At 45.5% G+C, this 20,292-nt stretch overlaps 1 protein-coding gene across 1 annotated transcript in view; it reads right to left on the reverse strand.

The window, feature by feature from the left end:
* Positions 1-20,292, reverse strand: part of zcchc7 (zinc finger, CCHC domain containing 7) — a 46,633-nt gene that overhangs the window by 4,104 nt on the left and 22,237 nt on the right. Inside the window, exons 4-8 of the mRNA XM_056409922.1 lie at positions 15,190-15,242; positions 14,883-15,020; positions 14,623-14,793; positions 12,504-12,539; positions 522-620 (exon numbers count right to left, since the gene is read on the reverse strand). Coding sequence (XP_056265897.1) covers positions 522-620; positions 12,504-12,539; positions 14,623-14,793; positions 14,883-15,020; positions 15,190-15,242 — 497 coding nt within the window. The remainder of the gene's footprint in view (positions 1-521; positions 621-12,503; positions 12,540-14,622; positions 14,794-14,882; positions 15,021-15,189; positions 15,243-20,292) is intronic.

A 20,292-nucleotide genomic window follows, 5' to 3' on the forward strand; every position in this document is an offset into this window, starting at 1 on the left:
TTGGTGAAGATTTACTGGTCGGTCTACGTTCCAATCCTCACCTATGGTCACGAACTTTGGGTAGTGACCGAAAGAACAAGGTCGCGAATACATGCTGCCAAAATGAGTTTCCTCCGTCGGGTGACCGGGCTCAGCCTTAGAGATAGGGTAAGGAGCTCGGACATCAGGAGGGAGCTTGGAGTCGAGCCGCTACTCCTTCGCATCGAAAGGAGTCAGCTGAGGTGGTTGGGGCATCTGATTCGGATGCCTCCTGGACGCCTCCCGTTAGAGGTTTTCCAGGCACGTCCAACTGGGAGGAGACCCCGGGGTCGACCCAGGACACGCTGGAGGGATTACATCTCCCGGCTGGCCTGTGACACAACGCCTCGGGATCCCCCAGAATGAGCTGGAAAATGTTGCGGGCGAGAGGGAAGTCTGGGTCAGCCTGCTGGGTCTGCTGCCCCCGTGACCCGACCCCGGAATAAGCGGTTGAGAATGGATGGATGGCTAAAAAAAACAAGAAAAGAGAGTGAGCTACTCACGTGGCCGAGGTGTCCTCTCTTGGAGCAGTTGTAGCAGTAGACCTGTTGCGCCTGATCCTGGTCTTCACTCCTCTGCCTCGCAGGAGCTCCCGCCTTCGTCTGAGAGCAAGGAGAGAAAAAGAGTCCCGTTACAAGAAGACAAAATATTCTTTTCTCACTATAATTATTTTTAAAAATGTTTGAAAAGGGGTTGTGTAACCATCCATTTGTGTCTCTTCTCATTCCCATGCTCTCTATGGATACGAGCTGCCGGGTATTGTACGCTGAATATGGGAGCTGATGTAGACCGGTGATTACTGGGGCTATAGTTAGAGGCCTGTAATGAGCCTGTATGATAAGTAACTGTGTGTGTGTGTGTGTGTGTGTGTGTGTGTTGGACACAGGGTCCCATCCCCTATGGGCCAGCATTCTGAAAGCCTTCCATGCTCCAGCGCCCACAGCAAATATACACTGATAAAGAGAGAGGAGATACACATTGAATTTACTGCAAATGTCTCACACACACACACACACACACACACACACACACCTAATGCAATTCTCTAAAACACACACACACAGGCTTCCCACTCAAACCCTGATTCCGAGATTACAAATGATTTGCGTCGTTTCTTAAACATCGCTCAGCTAACCGTCCCCTTCTTTTCTTCTCCTTTCCCTCCTGCCCGCTTCCCTCTCTCTCTCCTCCACCCTTCCACCCTTTCTCTCCCCCCCCCCCTCTTCTCTCTCTCTTTTCCGCTTGAGTAGTTTTGCGGCAGAAAGGATGAATGCTATTAGAGCATCTCGTCATTATCGGGTCAGGCCGGCCGGGCCCATCTCCATCACAAAGGCCAGGAGATCACAGACCTCTCGCACGCACACACACATGCACACGCATACACACACACACACACACACACACACTAAGGAGATCACAGTCCCCGTCTCAAGCACCCCCCCCCCCCCCGCCCCTGCCTCTCTTCCCATTCATCTTTCATGTAAATTGGGTGGAGGTCTCTCCCTCTGTCTCTTCCCTCCCTGACCTTGGGCGTGCGTTATCTCCGCGTACTCTGATCCAGCACAGAAGCAGAATGAAAGCACCAGAGAGAAATAAATTAAATCTCCTCCTACTCTCCCATCAACCTGTGATGGTTGTCGGGAACAAAAAGTAGTAAAGAAAACACCCAGTGCATGTGAGGAGTTTTCTGCCTCATACAATATTAATTAACTGGATGAACGTTCGTTCCTCTCTCTCTCGCTCACTCTCATTACCCGCTCTGTCTCCATCCACCGCCTCCTATCGAGGGGGGGCATCTAAATTGCCAACAGGGCGAAGGGGCCAATGGGATCGTATCGGTTTGGTGTCTTTGCTCTTTCTTTCTCAGGAGCTTTTGGGGAAGAGTCCTCGAGAGAATGGCTGCGAGGGGAAAGTCAATATGACTCGGGCGTATTTTATTTAATTTTTTTTAGAAGGTTTTCAAAAGATTATTTATGTTTGAGGCTTAGCTTTGATTCTCCGGGAACCAAACTAATGGCAGTTGTGTGCCTTTCTTCCTGAAAGCCAAAGGCAAGATATCGCAACAAAGAAGCATACAACAAATCTGAGACAACTAACTGAGGTTCACTCAGATGATGCTAGTCCACCAGCATTTATTTGGCTGTTTTTTGGTCCGGAAGGTGTGTGTGTATTTATTATTAATATCAACTCATATAGTTTATACACATATATATTTATATATATACACACACTTTTCAGTAAATTACTTTGTATTATATAAAAATGCTGTTCAGAACATTTAATCTAGTTAAATCAATCAGTTCTACATCTCTCCTGCTTTCCACAAAACAGTTGTTCCCATATCCATTCATAAAGGGGCTTGACAGACTATTCCCAGCGAGGGAGTCTGTCTGTGTTTGACTAACAGGCCTCTGAGTGCAGAGTCTCATCCACTTCCTGCTGATATGAGATGAAGAGCTTCTGGAGCTGTTCACAGAATCTTTGCCAGTCAGACACAAAACATGGGGACTGAAGCTGGAAGAGGTCCGACAGTTTAGAATGTGTGTGTTTAAGAAAGGTCCTAAGGGCCTCGCTGGGTGGACACAGACAACCAGCCATCCGTGGCCTTTCATGCATGCACACAGTCGCATGACACACACACACACACACACACACAGAGTTGTGCCCAACGCAGACACAGTCTCTCTCTAAGCCCCGCTCTTCTCCGCTCCTTGGCGGAGCTGCTGTGGTGAAGCCGTGATAATCCTTTGGCCGACACAAAGCTCAGACTGTTACCGACTACAATCTGAAGCAACACACTCGCACACATACACAGTTATTGAACACAATCCGAGAAGCAAACAGGCTTGTGTGTGTGTCTGTGTGTCTGTGTGTGTGTGTAAGAGGAACGGTGGGGGTGGGATCTGAGCAGTAACGGGTGGCGATGCCGGCGGCGCTGTTTTGCATATGTTATTGCGGCGATGGGGAGAGGTTTGCATATGTTACTGGAGCCACGGGTGGAACCGACTCTCGTGCTTTTATCATCGGAAACAGCAGCGCAACACAACGCGACGACTGGGCTCAAAACAACCCTTGTGGTGCGTGTGTGTGTGTGGGGGGCGGGATTAGACAGTTGTGAAATGGCTATAAAGGTGAACATGCGATCAAGGAAAATAAGATAAATCAATTTGCAAACTGCTAATCCGTTTATTCTTCAGTTGAGACTTTTAACTGAGCAGATGTCCAGAATTGTGATCTCTAACTATATTGTTCACTCTCGGTCAGGAAGGAGAGGTCAGTAATTATTTGGAGACCTGTGGAGGTGTGTGGGGCTATGGAGGAGGAGGTAAGGGACTGAAGGGGGTGTCCTCCAAGAAAACAGATGTGATTTTTGCCCCTTTGTGTCTGCCAGTTCACAAAGACTCAGACCTGAAGCCCTAACCCGGCGCCCTCTTTGCACACACACACACACACACACACACACACACACACACACACACACACACACACACACACACACACACACACACACACACACACACACACACACACACACACACACACACACACACACACACACACTCTCTTCCTATCTCCTCCCGTCAGTCGGTCTGAAGACAATCAGCGGGACTCCTGATTTTCTCTTTAGGAGAAGGAATAAATGCTCCTGGAATGTTGCGATAATGTGTTTCGGGGGGGCAGAGGCCACCTTTGGCGGAACCCCCCACCCGCGCCCCATTTTTTTTGGGAGGTAATCTGGTCAAACCGTGGACGGCGGAACAGAGGATACGAGCTAATCTATTCAGATCAAGGTCTAAGTCGTTCAGTTCCTCTTCTTAGCTTCGAAGTTCGGAGGCGTCTTTGTGTTCATTCACTTCACAGCAGCAATTAGACAGACAAGGCATACGCACGGGAGAGACGGACGCACTGTCCACAGTTATGCTGTTAAACTGTGATTTTACAGCGCAACAAATCACACACAAACACACACGTGCCCGCGCATAGAAATCGACACCATCCAGCTAAGCGGAAAGCCACAAAGACCAGGCAAAGCCTGCAAGACCTCCGATAACACCGCACCTGTGTGTGTGTGTGTGTACATTCCTATGGTTTAGCATGTAGTCTATGTGTAGACACCTGTCCTAAAAACCCCAAAGGATGTTCTACTACATTTTTATTACTGCTGCAGTTTGTTAAACGTTTTTATTTGTTACTACGCAATGCATAAACTGACACTTTCAACACCGATTAATTAACCAGTCAAGGAAATAATCATCGGATTAATCATTTGGTCTATATTACAAGAAAAATGCACCACCGTGATTTCAAAGAGTACAGGGCAACATCCATAAACTGAGCATAAGAAGTAGGCGTCGTCTCTGTGACGTCACCCATTGGTTTGAGGACGATGGTTTTGAAGCCTCGAGTTCATCATTTTAACCATAGCCATCTTGTTTTTTTGATCGATGCCATTTTGGCTTTTCGGAACCGGAAGTGACACAGGAGGGAGGAGCTTTACTTTTATGAACGAAAAACACACAGCAGAAAAAAGACACAGTGAAAGAGTTAAAAGTTCAAAGATGAAAACACGGACAACTCCTAGACTGGACAGCGGTGTGGTAGCAACCTGCCAAGTAAGCCCCCCCCCCCCCCCCAAAAAGCATATGCTGATGTATGGTCTGTTTGACTCTAAATGGACCATCCACTATTAAATGAACATCATTCTGGATTGAAGACTTGAAACTAGAGATTGAGACCATAAACTCATGTTTACAATGTTTACTGAGGGAATAAATCAAGAGAGAAGTAGTCATTTTCTCAGAGACTTCTATACAACCAGAGGAGTCTCCCCCTGATGGACAGCAGAGAGAATGCAGGTTAAAGGCACGTCAGCATTAGCTTCACTTCACTTCTTCCCCTGCAGGACTTCCTCTCTTTCATAACGGCTGCTCGATGTTAATAGAACTAGATTTAAAAAATAACAAACATTTACAAATGTCCCCTCCTCCATCTCCGGTGCCGTCAGTGTCTCAGTCTGAGGGAGAATAAAGGAGCGAGGGCCCTTTTGAGGTGGCGGAGCAAAGGAGACCCGAAAGTCTCTGCGTACTGTACAATGATGAGACGGCAAAAAAACGCTCTCTGAATAGATGTGGATTTAAAGGATTTCTTTTTTAATTGAGCTCAATCTTGGAAGATGAATGAAAAACAAAAAAAAGGAGGTCAGCCAGACAGGAAGGACAGAAGAAGAAAGGTTGAAACCTAAAAGCTGGAATTTCCAGTTCAGCAGAAATAACAGAGCTAAGAGCGTGTTAACTCATTGCTGTTTGAATTATGGATACTTTGTGACTATATCTGGATTAAAACACAGATTTGCATTTCAGTGGCACTGGGGGGGCAATATTTGGTGGTTTGTTTTGTGACTGACTGAGTTGAGTGTTGTGGTTTGTCTCCTGTTTTGTATTTGTGTGTCATTGTGCATGTATTGATTGTAAGTCGCTTGATAAAGCAATGTTCAACTATTATGTGAGGTTTTGTCAGAAAAGTGTGGGCCATTTTAGAACAATCTTTTTGATTATTTCTCATGCACTGTACACGTTATACAGTATATTGTGACAACAAATCGACATTTTCACCCCACGGTCCCGGCCACTGCTGCATGCATTGTGTCATTTTGAAAACGCCATTTATTTCTGTATAAAGCTTTCTGACTATTTTGTTAATTTTTTTCAGCTGTTGTCTTATATCTTGTTATTGTTGCTATTATCAGAATAATTGTATATTAAAAGAAATACCCACACACTGCTGTTGTATGTACTGGTTTTCATGTTAAACCCACCTGTGGTTAACACATTGTCACGTCTATGTAGGAACAAATACATTGGGAATAAAACATCAGTTTAAGTTTGGTTATTTTGTTGCCTTTTTGTGCAAATAATTTCATCCAAGAGCAACAGAGGAGGATCCGTCTCCCAGGATGGACAGAAGTGCAATAGATGTTTTGTGTAACGCATAAATAACATAGAATTACAATTTAGGTGATCCAGATGATATGAAGGATTAATATATGAGAGTAGAAATGGGAGTAGTAGCACAAATAAAGTTGAAAAAGGATGACTTCTAACAATAACGGCTGCAGTGGATACATTAGAAGCATCATTTTAATAAGATTGTAACAATTGTTTCCCAGCACAGGGAGAGAATATAGTAATGTGTGCAAGTGTTCTGATGATTGACTTAAACAAGAAGCCCAGAAGTACCCGCCAAGTACCGGATATCTACTTTCTAGTCTTCACAGCGCAATCAGAGCGCAGTTTTGAACTTGCCCACTGAGGAGCGCTCTAACACAGCACGCGGACACGTCCTTCAACATCAGCCTCACTGCTGAATGAGACTGGATCTGGTCAGGGAAAAAGATGTGCTCCGTCATAATTACTTACTTCATAATAATAATTAACTAAGAAGTTGTGAAAAGATGCTCTAATTCTTTCTATTAGAAGTCTGTAAATAATATTTCAGGGGGGAAACGTATCAATAAATGTAATATAATCTACTTTTCTACAGCTTGTTACAATTACAAGCCAACAAAAAAACTTGATCACAAAGATCGTCTCTCCAAAGAACTGGACATTTATCAAAACAACTTTATAGACGAATATGTCTGTGAACATACCGTTTCCTGTTCGTGTATGAAACATTACCCAGTAAATAAAGGCATTATTCTCGTAGCATTTGCTCTATATTTCCATGGCATTAGTACACAATATGATTAAAATACATAATTTGTGCACTTTAAAACAAAAACTTCAGTATTTTTTTAAAAGAAAAATATTAAAAAATAAATGCTATAATGAAGGGGAAGGGGTTGCATGAGAGTGTTATAACATGTCATACTTTACAGTGCAGGATGAGAACTGTTGAACATTTTATTGTGTGCTAAAGAAATGTAAATGTGGTTCCTTTCCTGAAAAAATGAGGATTTTAAAAGGGGGCAAAACGTGGACGCTGACAAAGGGCTGTGTGAATCGAGCACACGAAAAGAGAACTTCTGGAGACAAAAAGTGGGATAAAACATACTAAATGAGGAAGGGAGGAGAAAAAGAACAAAAAAGGTTAAAATGGCTTAATTTATCTAAAGAGCAACCAATCAATGCTCAGACACAGATATCTCTCTCTCTCTCTCTCTCTCTCAAGATGACACACCTCTCTCCAGCTTCCCTCCCCCCGATCTTTTATCCTTTTGGTGTGAACACAGCATTACATAGTAGCAACACATTTCCAAATGTATACGAAATGCGGTGAATCTAACGCCACCAGGCCTCTCCTGATTTGGATTTGCCAGACATCCTCCAGAGTTTTTTTCTTTAATCAAAAAGGGGGGACATTCTCATTTCTAACAACCTGGCGACGCTTCCCGCAGTGGCCACGGGGTGGCGCTCTAGTGTTAAGCCGGCCCAGCGGGGTCCTGACAACACTCAGGAGAGACAGAGGGGAGACAATTCACACTGACTTCAAGATTGTCATCAGGTGCGCGCATTTATGCACGATCTCTGCATCGCACATTAATGCAGCCCTGTGTGCGGCCGGCGGGTCGCTTGACTTGAACCGCCCTTCCTGCCCTCTCCACCCATCCATTGTATCTTCCTCGTGCTTCTCCTTTCTCTTCTTCCTGTGTCTTCCCATTTTAGAGTCTCTCTCTTTGCCTTTCAGGCATTGGTCAAGAATCTCTCCAAAAAAAGACCACACGCTGTTGATTGTGGCTTACTGAAAATGAATGATTCAAGCAGAGATGACAATCGTTTGCTGGTCTCAGCCTCAGAGATTGCTGCTTTATTTCCTCTGTTTTGCTTGATTGTTAATTTATTAAATGTGGGCTTGAAGACATTAGAAACGTGAGATGTATTTTTGAGAATTTCAAAAGTAGTAATTCAAATAATTTTCATTTCTATGTCAGCTTCTCTCTTTGGTGTATTTTTTTGTCCTGATATTTACTGGGTTGGAGCAGTCAACGTTACATCGCTCCCATTTTCAATGCTGCACACAGATAGCGTTCAAGGACAAAACGATTTGTTGAGCTTTCCAAACACACGGACAGGTACAACGATATTTCGGCATCACTCACTCAGCGCCAACGGACTTCTCTCCACAGTCTCCATTTTGCACTGACAAGTAAACCCGTAAAATCTGAAGCACAAGAGTCTGACACAGTGTCTGAAACCAAAAGTAGCTGTTTAGGCTCGTTGAAAGGCATTCTGGGAGATGAAGGAAAGCTCAAACAGCATAAGCCGATGTGGTAGACTCTCAGAAACCAGCGCATCAAAACACATCTTCACCCACAAACCAAGCACCAGCTAAAATGCATCAGGATCATAACGATGACTGGAGCGCTTCGGTGGGGAAAGATATGCTGCATGTGAAGAACTTAGTGAGGAAGACACGAGAAAAAAGGGACCACGCTGTGAAGAGAAGAGGAGGTCAAGCCAGGGCGTCTGCAGGCATCCGAGAGAGAGAGGGAGAGAGGGAAAGAGAGAGGGAAAGAGAGAGAGAGAGGGAAAGAGAGAGAGAAGGAAAGAGAGAGAGAGAGGGAATGAGAGAGCTGCTGAGATCCTCCCTGCAAATCTTTTCTGGGGCAGAGTACTTTAAACTGTAAAGACAACATCTTCAAAACTATATGACAGACAATATGAAAACGTAGTGGATTGATTTGTACACTATTTTATTCTCTCTCTCTATATATATTTTTTTGTGTAAGAAGTGTGTGCGTGGGTATTTGTGTATGTCAGTATCTTACTTTCTCAATAAATACCCCGGGGCTTTGTGGTCTATACTGTGTGGTTTGGAGTTGGTTCGTTGAGGGCCAGGTGCAGACACACACACACACACACACACACACACACACACACACACACACACACACACACACACACACACACACACACACACACACACACACACACACACACACACACACACACACACACACACACACACACACACACACACACACACACACTAAATGGACTCAGTAGCAGGGAGGTCTGACAGAATGCCTTTTCACACCTGGCTGAGCCCAGCGGAAGGTGACAGAGTCGCATCTCCCAAAGCACGCACACACACACACACCTTCTCATATTGGAGAGTTCAGGGTCATAAGCAGCATCATGAATAAAATGAGGCTGTCTTAAACAGAAGGAGCCCTGTGTATGCACGTGTGTGTGAGTGTGTGTGTGTGTGTGTGTGTGTGTGTGTGTGTGTGTTTGTTTGTGTCTGCGCAACCCCCTGAACTCCCCCCCCAAGCCGGTTTGGATCTGTAACGACCTTCTGTTCCCAGTGCTTAAATGGCTTAAATACTTCAATTAGACCTGGGTCACAATCCTCCACCCGTTAAAGCACGCCGTCACACGCAAACACACACAAACAAAACAAAAAAAGAAGAGAAGAGGTTTCATGATCTTGCAAGGCCACCGGAGAGGTTATTTCCCCCGGCGCCTCTTTTGCCGGCAGTCTTTTCCTCTCGTCTAAAACCTCGACAATAAAACCGATAGCCCCCCCCCCCACCCTCCTAGTGTTAAAACTTAACTCCAATCCTCTCTGCCAGCATTTCCCCTGGAACTTCTCTGTCCTGTTTCCTGTTTCCTCCTCCCTGCCTCCCTCCTCCTCCTCCTCCTCCTCCTCTCCCACTGTGCTACCCCAGTGCTAACGATGCTGCCTTTTCATTAGACAGCCCCTGCTAATTAATCTCCATAGAGGAGAGTGGCAGACCTCCCCCAACACATACACACACACAAAGTGCACGCCAAGATATATGCAAACACACACTTCTTCTTCTCCCCTTCTCTCTCTCCCTCCTTCCCTCGTCCCGAGTGGCGTTGGCAGCCCATTTCATGCTTTATCACGTCTTTTAATTGACAAACAAGCTGCTCTTTTCTCTTAGGCTGAGGTCTATATCACCCCCTCGCTCAGATGCACGCAAACACACACACACACACACACACACACACACACACACACACACACACACACACACACACACACACACACACACACACACACACACACACACACACACAGCCAAGAAAACTAGTTATCTGTTCAGAATTTGGATAAACGCACACACAAATGAGCAAATAGCATCCCTGCTGACATTTGACCGTCACACAGTTTTCTACTCTTTGACACATTGTGCGCACACACATACACAACAACCACACATACCAGTGGCGGGCCGTCAGGGCCAGCAAGGCCTTCTCTGCTGGCCTAAACATCATCAGAATATATATTTTTTTCTAAATATATTTGCCCACAAATATGTATTCACTTATTTCCCAGAGTAAGAGTTATTCTCTTAATTTCATAGCGTTCCTCTTGGTTGCGCTGCTGCCAGCGCCAGGTTGAGATTTGGAGGGCTGGTCTTTATCTTAGATCTTTTATCCAATCATATTCAGCCATCGTGTGTTGCCAGGGGGCTAACATCTGCCCTTAGGCCTTCAGAATCAACATTGCGGGCGCTGGTAGCTTCAAGTGAATGGGAATGACGATGTTGTGTCAACCAATCAGCTTTAGAGTTGGCTCCTCTAGGCCTTCGAGAAGGCCCCGGAACCGGCACAGGAGCAGCGAGCAGGCGGAGTGCTGCACGTCTTTTGATTGGATTACCAATATTGAGAGGCGGGGTCTATGGGCAGGTAGATGCAGAACCTCAGAACTAGGAAACTGAATTTGATAAACGAAATAATTCGCGTACTACTAAGCTGTTTGTTCAACCCACAATGGCGGAAGGAGGAGAAGATATCGATTTGGTCGAGGATATAATTATAAGGCCATTCTCAACGAACTTTAAGACCGACGCCGACGCTACAAAGCCCGTCACAGGCGGGACAGGGGCTCGCTCGCCACTTTCAAAGTTCCAACTACGAGCGCTACCGATGGCTCAGACTCCGAGAAGCTCTGCACACCGGACTGCTGGGGATGCCTGTTGCAAGTGATCGATTTGGTGTTGGGAGCCACACTGGCTTTGCAAACTTGAGTTGTCTAACCGAGGCAGCAACGAGACACTAGAGTACGACTCGGCACCTACAAGCATCGGTGCTTTGACAACTTTTGGGGACACGGAGCGGATCTACAGATCAACGAACAAGCGGCAACGGAGCTGCACAATGAACAGGTGAAGAACAAGAGGGACATATTGAAAAGACTCATTAATTGTGTCATGTGTTTGGGTAAACAGGAACTTTCATCTTCATCATATTTATATCGATGTATGTGTGTGTATAAATACACACACATACATCGATAGAAATATACATATACATTTACGATACGATTCTCTGAATTCTCAGTGTAACTGAGGGTTTTACGTTACTTAATAACACAAGAAACACGACAACTTTATCTTTTTCCGTCTGCTCCTTCACAATAAAAGCCCCGCACCGGAACACTGGTGAACTAATATCTTACATTAGGTTGTTCAGCTGTAGTAAGACGGCATTGAAGGCCTAGATAGAAAATGCACGGCCCGCCACTGACACATACACACATTCAAAATGAAGTAAAAGAAAAAAGGTAAAGGCTCCTATCACTCAGGGCGCTTCCTTAATCTCATGAAATGTTTGTACCCCCCTCCATGGTTCACTCGGCTGCTACAGGGCAACGTCAATACCAGTCACAACTGAATTATTGATTTTGAGTGATCTTGTGACACAGTTGAAAAATACTTTCTTTCTGGTAGCTTAATATGGGGGGGGGGTGAACATCCACAGTCGTGAATACAAACGATGTAGGCATTGAGCGATACTATATGGAGGGATGGGCCGTTAATTTATTTATTTATTTTAGTTCTCGTTTTCTTTTTTTGCAAATGGACCGTATTCTGTTTATTTAAACACTGAGTGAGTGAATACGTGAGTTCTTATGGAAGAGCTCACTTCAGATGTAGATATCTACAATTTAAAACCGTTCTATTCTGAAAACGCAGGCTCTGCATGGAAAAGATTTAGCAAGTGGAAGTGGGGCAGGGTGAGCTCGCTGCTGGCTTAGTCACCCAAACCCCGCCACCTTGTTCTTTTACATTCCGCTGCTTTTAATTGGGACTCTGAGCAGAATTACGACGTCCGCTGGGATTTAGATCAATTTGACGCACGTTGTGTACAAACTCTACACACTAAAAACAAGTCAACTTGACAAAGAGAAGGGTGAACTTCATCGTATGTTAAATGCATGTGCATCAGGTGCGGTGCAGCACTGATAGGGTAGTTTAATAGTGGAAGGTTCAACATTTAATAGACCTGCCCATGTTAGTGCATACCGAAAAGAAAATGGAACTATAAAAGTTACCAAACTACAAATGTCTTTTCTTTTTTTAGAAAAGGTGGACGGAAACTTTGTGCATCCTATCCTCTGAACGCTCTCCCCGATTGAACACATAAAATTGTGTGAAGGCACCCGGCTAAAAAAAGCGGGAACAGCGCTAGTGGAGTTTGCCGACGGTGCTGGTTTTGTGGTCCGATACTCACAGTGATGTGATACTGTCTCCAGATCTCCGGACAGGCCTGAGGAGAGAGAAAAATAAAACTTTATACGCTCGTCACACACAAAGGAATGTCACAAAAAACAGATAATACAAAATAACAAACTTGCGGCATGTTTGTGCAAGTCTTAATGGTCAGCGAAGCATTTAAGATATTAAAGACACGATTGAAAAAAAGAAACATTGAATAGCATTTAGGCTATTCAGATGCTGTTAGATATGACTAACAGAGAGGGCCAACTGAAAAGCAGGCCTTCTCTCACTCTGTGTGTGTGTGTGTGTGTGTGTGTGTGTGTGTGTGTGTGTGTGTGTGTGTGTGTGTGTGTGTGTGTGTGTGTGTGTGTGTGTGTGTGTGTGTGTGTGTGTGTGTGTGTGTGTGTGTGTGTGTGTGTGTGTGTGTGTGTGTGTGTGTGTGTGTGTGTGTGTGTGTGTGTGTGTGTGTGTGTGTGTGTGTGTGTGTGTGTGTGTGTGTGTGTGTGTGTGTGTGTGTGTGTGTGTCCCACGGTGGCTAAAGCATTATCTCCGCATTATGTTCCTTAAGCGTTTCGACATCCTTTCCCAACCGCCGCCACTTCCCACTGGGAAATTGAAAATGCTGCAGTTGCCGCGGGCAACGAGATTTACTTACACACCTACTGAGTGAGAGAGAGAGAGCCAGACACACCGAACGTGCACTTTACAATCCGGATCCTTGAGCCCGGTGAGGAACGCTGTGTTCTTCCTTTCCGGCTTAATCTGAGCAGTTTGGATTTGAATACAGTTGATGGCCAAATATGAATTCCCCTCCACTTCTCATCTAGCATTCTTTCTTCAACCAACCCACCTCTCCACCCCCCACCATCCCCCCCCCCCCCCCCAGCTTCCCTTCCGCTTGCTCTCTCCCTCCAGACCGCCGGGGTAGCGTGTTGTTGTCGAGGGCGACAGGCGAGGCGAGCGACACACTCGCGCTCCGTCAACCGTCTGTCTTTAATGAGAGACACAGAAAGGCCCAGGGGACAGACCTGACTCTCTTTTCTCTCTCAAACGCGGCGCACACCAACACATACTGGATCATTTGTTGTGCGTTCCAAGAAAAGGGGTAATTGCGATGACACGCAAACCTTTCTTTGCGTCCGTTCGCTGTTAAAAACGGTACGCAAAACAGGGAGGCGAGGGAGAGCGGGATGAATGTGAAGATGCGGAGGAAGAGGGAGGAAAGAATGGACGAGAGACGGAGTAAAAGAGAGTAAATGTACGCTGTGTGTCCTGGTCTCCCCTCTCCCTCTGGTGTTCACCTGGTTACTCATCCATCACACACAGCACAGTACATGACTGACTGGTGAAGAGCGAGGGAGAAAGGGAGAAGGGGAGAAAGAGAGGGAGAGAAAGAAATGGGGGGGAAATAAAGAGAGAGTAGGGGGAGACAAAGGCAAGTTCTTACATGCACACAGGGTTTTCCATTCTATGGCATTAGTGTAAATGGGCAAGTAATGAACGTTGCGGTGGGATAATTGTCATTGATGGTCATTAGATTCACCCTTCACTGCCAACACACACACACACACACACACACACACAGCTGACATATGCAGCATGGCGGAGACATAACTAAGCTGTAATTGCTGAAGTGTATCAATTAATGTGAACAGCGTCGTGTGCTGACCCCTGGTCACTCACTATTACAGAGTCGGGGAGGGGAAAAAAAGGGATGGGGTGTAAAGGATATCAAAGTAAGCAGTATACATGTGATGTAAAGGTGATTGATGCTTTGTCATGTTTACATGTATTTTGGTGAAATATTTTAGGATAGAAATAGTTCCATTGGCATCTAGAGTACAGACTATCGTAATTCCTGTGAGGGTTCTTTCGCCACAAAAAAGTTTAAGAACCCCTGAATCTAACCACCTCAACATTTCCAAAGGACTCATCGGACACAACATCCGACCCGGCCCGTCTTCCCAAAGGAGTCGAGTCTGATCCAGCAGCAGATTGTGGTATGCTCAACACCACACGGTGTTGGCCGAGTGTTTGCCCTGACGAAGGTACTTTCGGCCCTACAAGCCCACATTGGACTCAAATCTTTCTGATTCTAAACCCGTTAGAATACAAACGGATGTCATACTCACGTCGAAAATGTGCCCCTTCCCGCCGCAGCGCTTGCACCACATTTTCCAGTACGCCGTCTCGCTGCAGGAACTGTAGAGGTGTCCCGGCAGCCCGCAGTTGTTGCAGTGCTTGTTGGGACATCCACTGACTCTGTGGCCGGGGTTGCCACAAAGAAAGCAGGACGCCAACTTCTGCACGCACACAAAAAACAGTTAGAAGCTTTACGTGCGCGTCAGCGTGTATAAGCTGTACATGCTGCTGTGCACTGAGTGGAACTGACCCTGGGCTCAGGGCAGTTGGTGGAGAGATGTCCGTTCTTGTTGCAGTTGTTGCACTGCATGTTCTTGCTGGTGTAATATCTGTTGGACATCCGCAGCGGCGCCACCCTGGAACTCTTGTCTCTGTTATAGATCCGAGACTGAAAACACACATGGTTGAGGCAACATTTACACATTTCTTTTTTCTTCAGAAAACTGCTGCCTTTTAGGCAACAAACAACGGATTTGTAGAAAAAAGACCTCAGAGACCTAAAGAGACTGAAAGTCAAGATTGCATCACATACTGTCACGCTAATAATGTCCACCAACCTCTTTGTCCTTGGTGGAAACCGACCAGACACTTTCTTCTTCTTCTTCAGCATCTGGCAGGACAGAAACATGTCATTTTAAAATACTTTAAAATGTAGAGATTTTAGGTCATGTTAATGGCTTAAATTCAACATTTCTGCTTTCTTCAAAGCAAACATTACTCAGTTTTTTTTCTGTGGCTTTTATGAAAAGGAAATCTTTAGTCAAATTGATGATTTCCATTAACCATAGAAAAAATACCACACAATAAATAAAGGGAGATTGTATCATTCACAAGAAACAAGGATTTGTTATGAAATCATTGGTCACAAGTATCTTGTTTTTTTGCAGCCTTTTTGTGTGCGATTCTTTTACTGTTCTTACTCAAACAATACGATAACAATTGGAACCAGGATTCAATAAGAACCAAGGCTAATACATTCTAATGTAGATCCAACCCTATTAAGAACTCGAAGCCCTGAGGAGTCACTTCAGTTTCCTGTACGAAAAGGACACACACACACACACACACACTCGCACAGAGGAACTGACACAGTGGCAGCCCAGCACATCTGTACGAGAGTGGCACTAACAGCACCCAGAGGGACGCCGCTGCACTCTCCTCAGGCCCACAGAACTGTAACTGACATCCAGAAATCGCAACACAAACATGCGCGGAACAACACACACACACACAGACTCGACATAAATTACAACAGTAGCGCCCCGCGCCCGCTCATCGACAGGCTGGTTGACAGTCTTTAGCCTTTGGACAAACATGCAGCCTTGAGCCTTATACACACATATTATAAAATTGTCTCTCTCTCTCTTGCTCTCTCTCTCTCGCTCGCTCTGGAGGTTATCACTTCTCTTTCTTCTTCAAACAAATTAAAATGGCTGCTGTTTGGATGGGGCTTCTTTCTGTAACGACCTTCACCTACAACAGCTCGAGACACCACCACCCTCCCCACCACACACACATTCAGGGAACTCAACGTCGTCCTCGTCAAAGCAAAAGATCGGGACTGCAATTTGGATGATTTTAACACCATTTGAGCTTTGGGTTGATTCATTTGGGCTGAAGGAAGCCAATAAATAGCCGTTAGATGGTGGACTAGCAATTACCAAGGTACGCACACACAGAGACACAAACACACACAAACACGGTATGTCCCGGTTTTATTTGCAAAGAAGACAAATATCTACACTATAGTATCTACACTGCCAAAGTTTAAAATGTATGATGTTTGCATATAATATTTATTTTTTCTTTGGTCTATTAGAACTCACATTTTACTTTAAGGTAAAGATAGTTAGTCACCACACACTAAAAGTATTGAAATTACCTTTCAATACTTTTAGTGTGTTGTGATTAATTAGAATTGACAAAATGTCAAAAATAATGAAGAATGTCCACCAAAGTGACGTCCCAAAGTGACGTCTTGGAATGCCAAAGATATTCAATTAACGATGATATGAAACAAAAAAACATCAAATCTGCACACTGGAGAAGCTGGAACAGCCAGGAGGATACTGCTTTATATGATGTGCATTATTTCAGACAGTCACGCTGCAGTACACGTTGCTCTAGTGACGGTAGTTTGGGTTAGTTTTGTACAGAGACGGGAACAGGGAACCTCTGCAGAGCTCACCTACTGTGAACAGACTGGGGGGCCTCTGTGTGACGTGTGTGTGTGTCTGTGTGTGTGTGTGTGTGTGTGTGTGTGTGTGTGTGTGTGTGTGTGTGTGTGTGTGTGTGTGTGCGTGCGCTTGTGAAAGTAGTCTGTGTTACACAACAACTAGAGCCCAGTCAATGGGCAGCTTGAAGAAAAGACAGAGGATGGTAAGGTGCATGTGTGCGTAAAAGTGTGTGTGTGTGTGTGTGAGTAGGCGTTAGTGACTCGACGCAAGTCATTCCTAAAGCGTCTCCCGGGGGGACTCCCCAAATAAAGAGCAGGAAGCTTTCCCTTAATCTAAGGGCCCCCCATCTCACCAACACACGGATAAAGGTTGAAGCTCTTTGTCACGGCCGAGGAATCAAACACATGGGAGGGGGTGGGGTTGGAAGGGGGAGAGAAAGAGGAACGGTGTGTGGAGGGGGGGGGGGCTGTTGTCTGTACACTGGATAAAAATATGCTAATCAACCTTGAGGCCCTGCTCAAAATCAAACCCATCAGAGCTGCTCGTTTTCATCGTGGCCCAAACTGATCTGAAGGAGTCTGGAGCTGAAAAGGCAGATGGCAGCGGCTTCACCGAGCGGCTGAACGGACCCGAGAGAGAGAGAGAGAGAGAGAGAGAGAGAGAGAGAGAGAGCATGTCGACTGCAACTGTTCAATATCATCTAATCTAATGGCAAAGCCGTCTTAAATGTCCCACGACCCTAAAAGAAAGATAAATGCACGGCGGGGTTGTCAACTAGGATGAAACACCTCAACGTGCATTCAATCGAACGACCACAAGAGAAACATTTGTGTGTGTGGGGGGGGGGGGGGGATTTATATTCTCCGGGACACTTGAACATTATCACATCACTCCTTTATCGGGGGGAGATACGACTACTTGCCGTGGAAGAGGAGGAGAGGAATGGATCGGGGAGAGAAGGGTGGCAGATGCTACCCGTCTGTCTTACAGGTACCTTGATTACTAGAGGAGGAGAGGGGAGGAGGCTGCGTGGCAGTTCATCAGAGCCGGCAGAACAGAACAACAACAAAAACAGTGGCACTGTGTGTTTGTGTGCGTGTGATTTGAATCCGTCCCTTCCACCAGTGAGAACAGAACACAAGTGTACGCTAATGAACCATTAACTCCCGGCTGTCCGGCGGCGATACACACACACACACACACACACAGTAAGGGAGAACAAGGGGGCCGCGAGCTGCATACTGCTCCCGGGACCAGGTCCTCGCAGAGAAGTTTTTAAGTCTGATAACCCAGGAAAAAAAACTGGGACCGTCAAGACAAAGACAAAGACAAAGACAAAGACAAAGACACACACACACACACACACACACACACACACACACACACACACACACACACACACACACACACACACACACACACACACACACACACACACACACACACACACACACACACACACACACACACACACACACACACACACACACACACACACACACACACACACACACACACTCATTAATCAGTTTCCTACAACGTGTGTGTATGTGTGTGTGTGTCATCTACAAGCTTTTCTCCCCTCTGTCCTGGCAAGCATCAAAGCCTCGGACCGGCCTGCCTCGCCCCTATCCCTCTTTTCCTGTCCCGACACTTAAACAGGCATCCCAAGTCAGCCCGCCCATTGTGCTACGCTGTTGACCGGACCCATTAACACACCAACCGTAGCGCGCACACACACACATACACACACAAAACGGGAGTGAAAGAGAGGCCGTACCCCCCCATATGGAGGTTATGTTTGATACTGAAGCGACAGGGCCGGATTAGCAACACTATACATGACAATGGTGAGGGTGGGCGGGAGTGTGCGGCCCATGTGTGTGTGTGTTTGTGTGTGTGTGTGTATGTGTGTGTGTGTGTAGAGAGAAAGTGCTTCCTTTGTGACATCACCCTTGCCCTACAGCCTTGCCCTCTGCGAGGTTAAACACACCGAGAGGTTGAGGCCAAGTCAGACGCCCGAGGGCGCGCAGACCGGTCGTCTTCCCGGAGCTCTTTGTGTGACAGAAGAGTCTGGCCGAGGGGTGTAAAACACAACGGGCAGAAGAGAGCAGGAGGACAAGTGAGATGAGCAAGAACAGTGAGAGGAACTGAGGGAGGGGTTCAGGAAAGGAGAGGAGGGTGACAATGCGTGGGCATGGGCCACAGAGCACATTACGACACGACAAAAGAGCAGCCGGCTGATTATCAGGCCCACCGGAAGGCCAGAGGAGCGTCCAGGTAAAGGACAACTGGAGTGTTCGTGGGAATGGTCGACGGTGGACAGCGGGGAGCGGGGGCTAATTAGGTCGTGGAGATGAAACAATATGCGGAACAAGAAAAAAAAGATAAGACACCGTCGTGTGTGTAGATATTTGCCAATATATCAATAGCTGTACAGGGCTATTATAGATTAAAGCTACGCATTTCATGCTCTTTCTTTGGCCGTCTCCAGTGGTCTCTCTGTTAGGCAGAGGGCAAGGCTGACGCGATAGCTCAAGGAAAAATAAATTCTAGAAAATCATTGATGCAAATTCTATGCGGCGAGGCTTTGTTTAACCCTCGTAATACTTGTTTCGATCAAAGCAAGTATTACTTTTACAGTCATTTCATAGAATTTTAATTGTGTGCTTTTATGCAAATAACTACTATCGATCGGAATAAAAAAAGGTTTAAAAAAGGCGGCATTTAGAATTTTTGACGGCATACACCGACTTTGAGACATTTCCAGGACGGTGGTGGACAAAGTTAGTCTGGAGCACTGGGCACTAGATTTTAAAGATTTCTATTAATCACATACCGTTGAGTACTATTGCTGACGGAGGCAACATCATGGTGATTAAGCCAAAGACCCACTGGTGAAAGTATTGCAATATTTATATATTTGCAATACTAGGAAATGAGAAATTTCCCAGAAGATTCACAGTTTGTCTCCGTTTTATTCCCCCCAAAAATGTTCCAGAACTGAAATCTTGAGTTGTCCCTTAAATTGCAATGGGTTTAGTTTATATAATGTTATTTTATGCAATTCAAACAATCAACATTGAGATTGATGTAAAGGTAACCAATAGTGGTTACGTCTTGTTTTCTCATCTGTATATGTACTATTCCTCCTCAATAAGGTGAAAGTATCTTTAATCAGATTATTTAATCAATCGGCAGAACACTCGATCACTACGACTGCAGCACGAGAGGGCAGGATTCCCTAAATTTGATGCTGGTCCGCATTGTCCTGCAGGGAAGAGTCCAATGTCCCAGGCAAATATTATCTGTTTATTGATATTAAAAACAATTGATAGTCAGTCTGCCATGTTCTACAGATTGTAAAGCCCTTTAAGGCAAATTTGTGATGTACAAAATACAGATAGCCCTTTCTAATGAGGAACTGAAGCTGTTATGTACTATTAATCTCTTTAAAGCCAAAAGAAACCCTTGTTTTTTTGG

This window comes from Pseudoliparis swirei, chromosome 24 (genome assembly GCF_029220125.1).
Source record: "Pseudoliparis swirei isolate HS2019 ecotype Mariana Trench chromosome 24, NWPU_hadal_v1, whole genome shotgun sequence".
Classification (NCBI taxonomy): domain Eukaryota; kingdom Metazoa; phylum Chordata; class Actinopteri; order Perciformes; family Liparidae; genus Pseudoliparis; species Pseudoliparis swirei.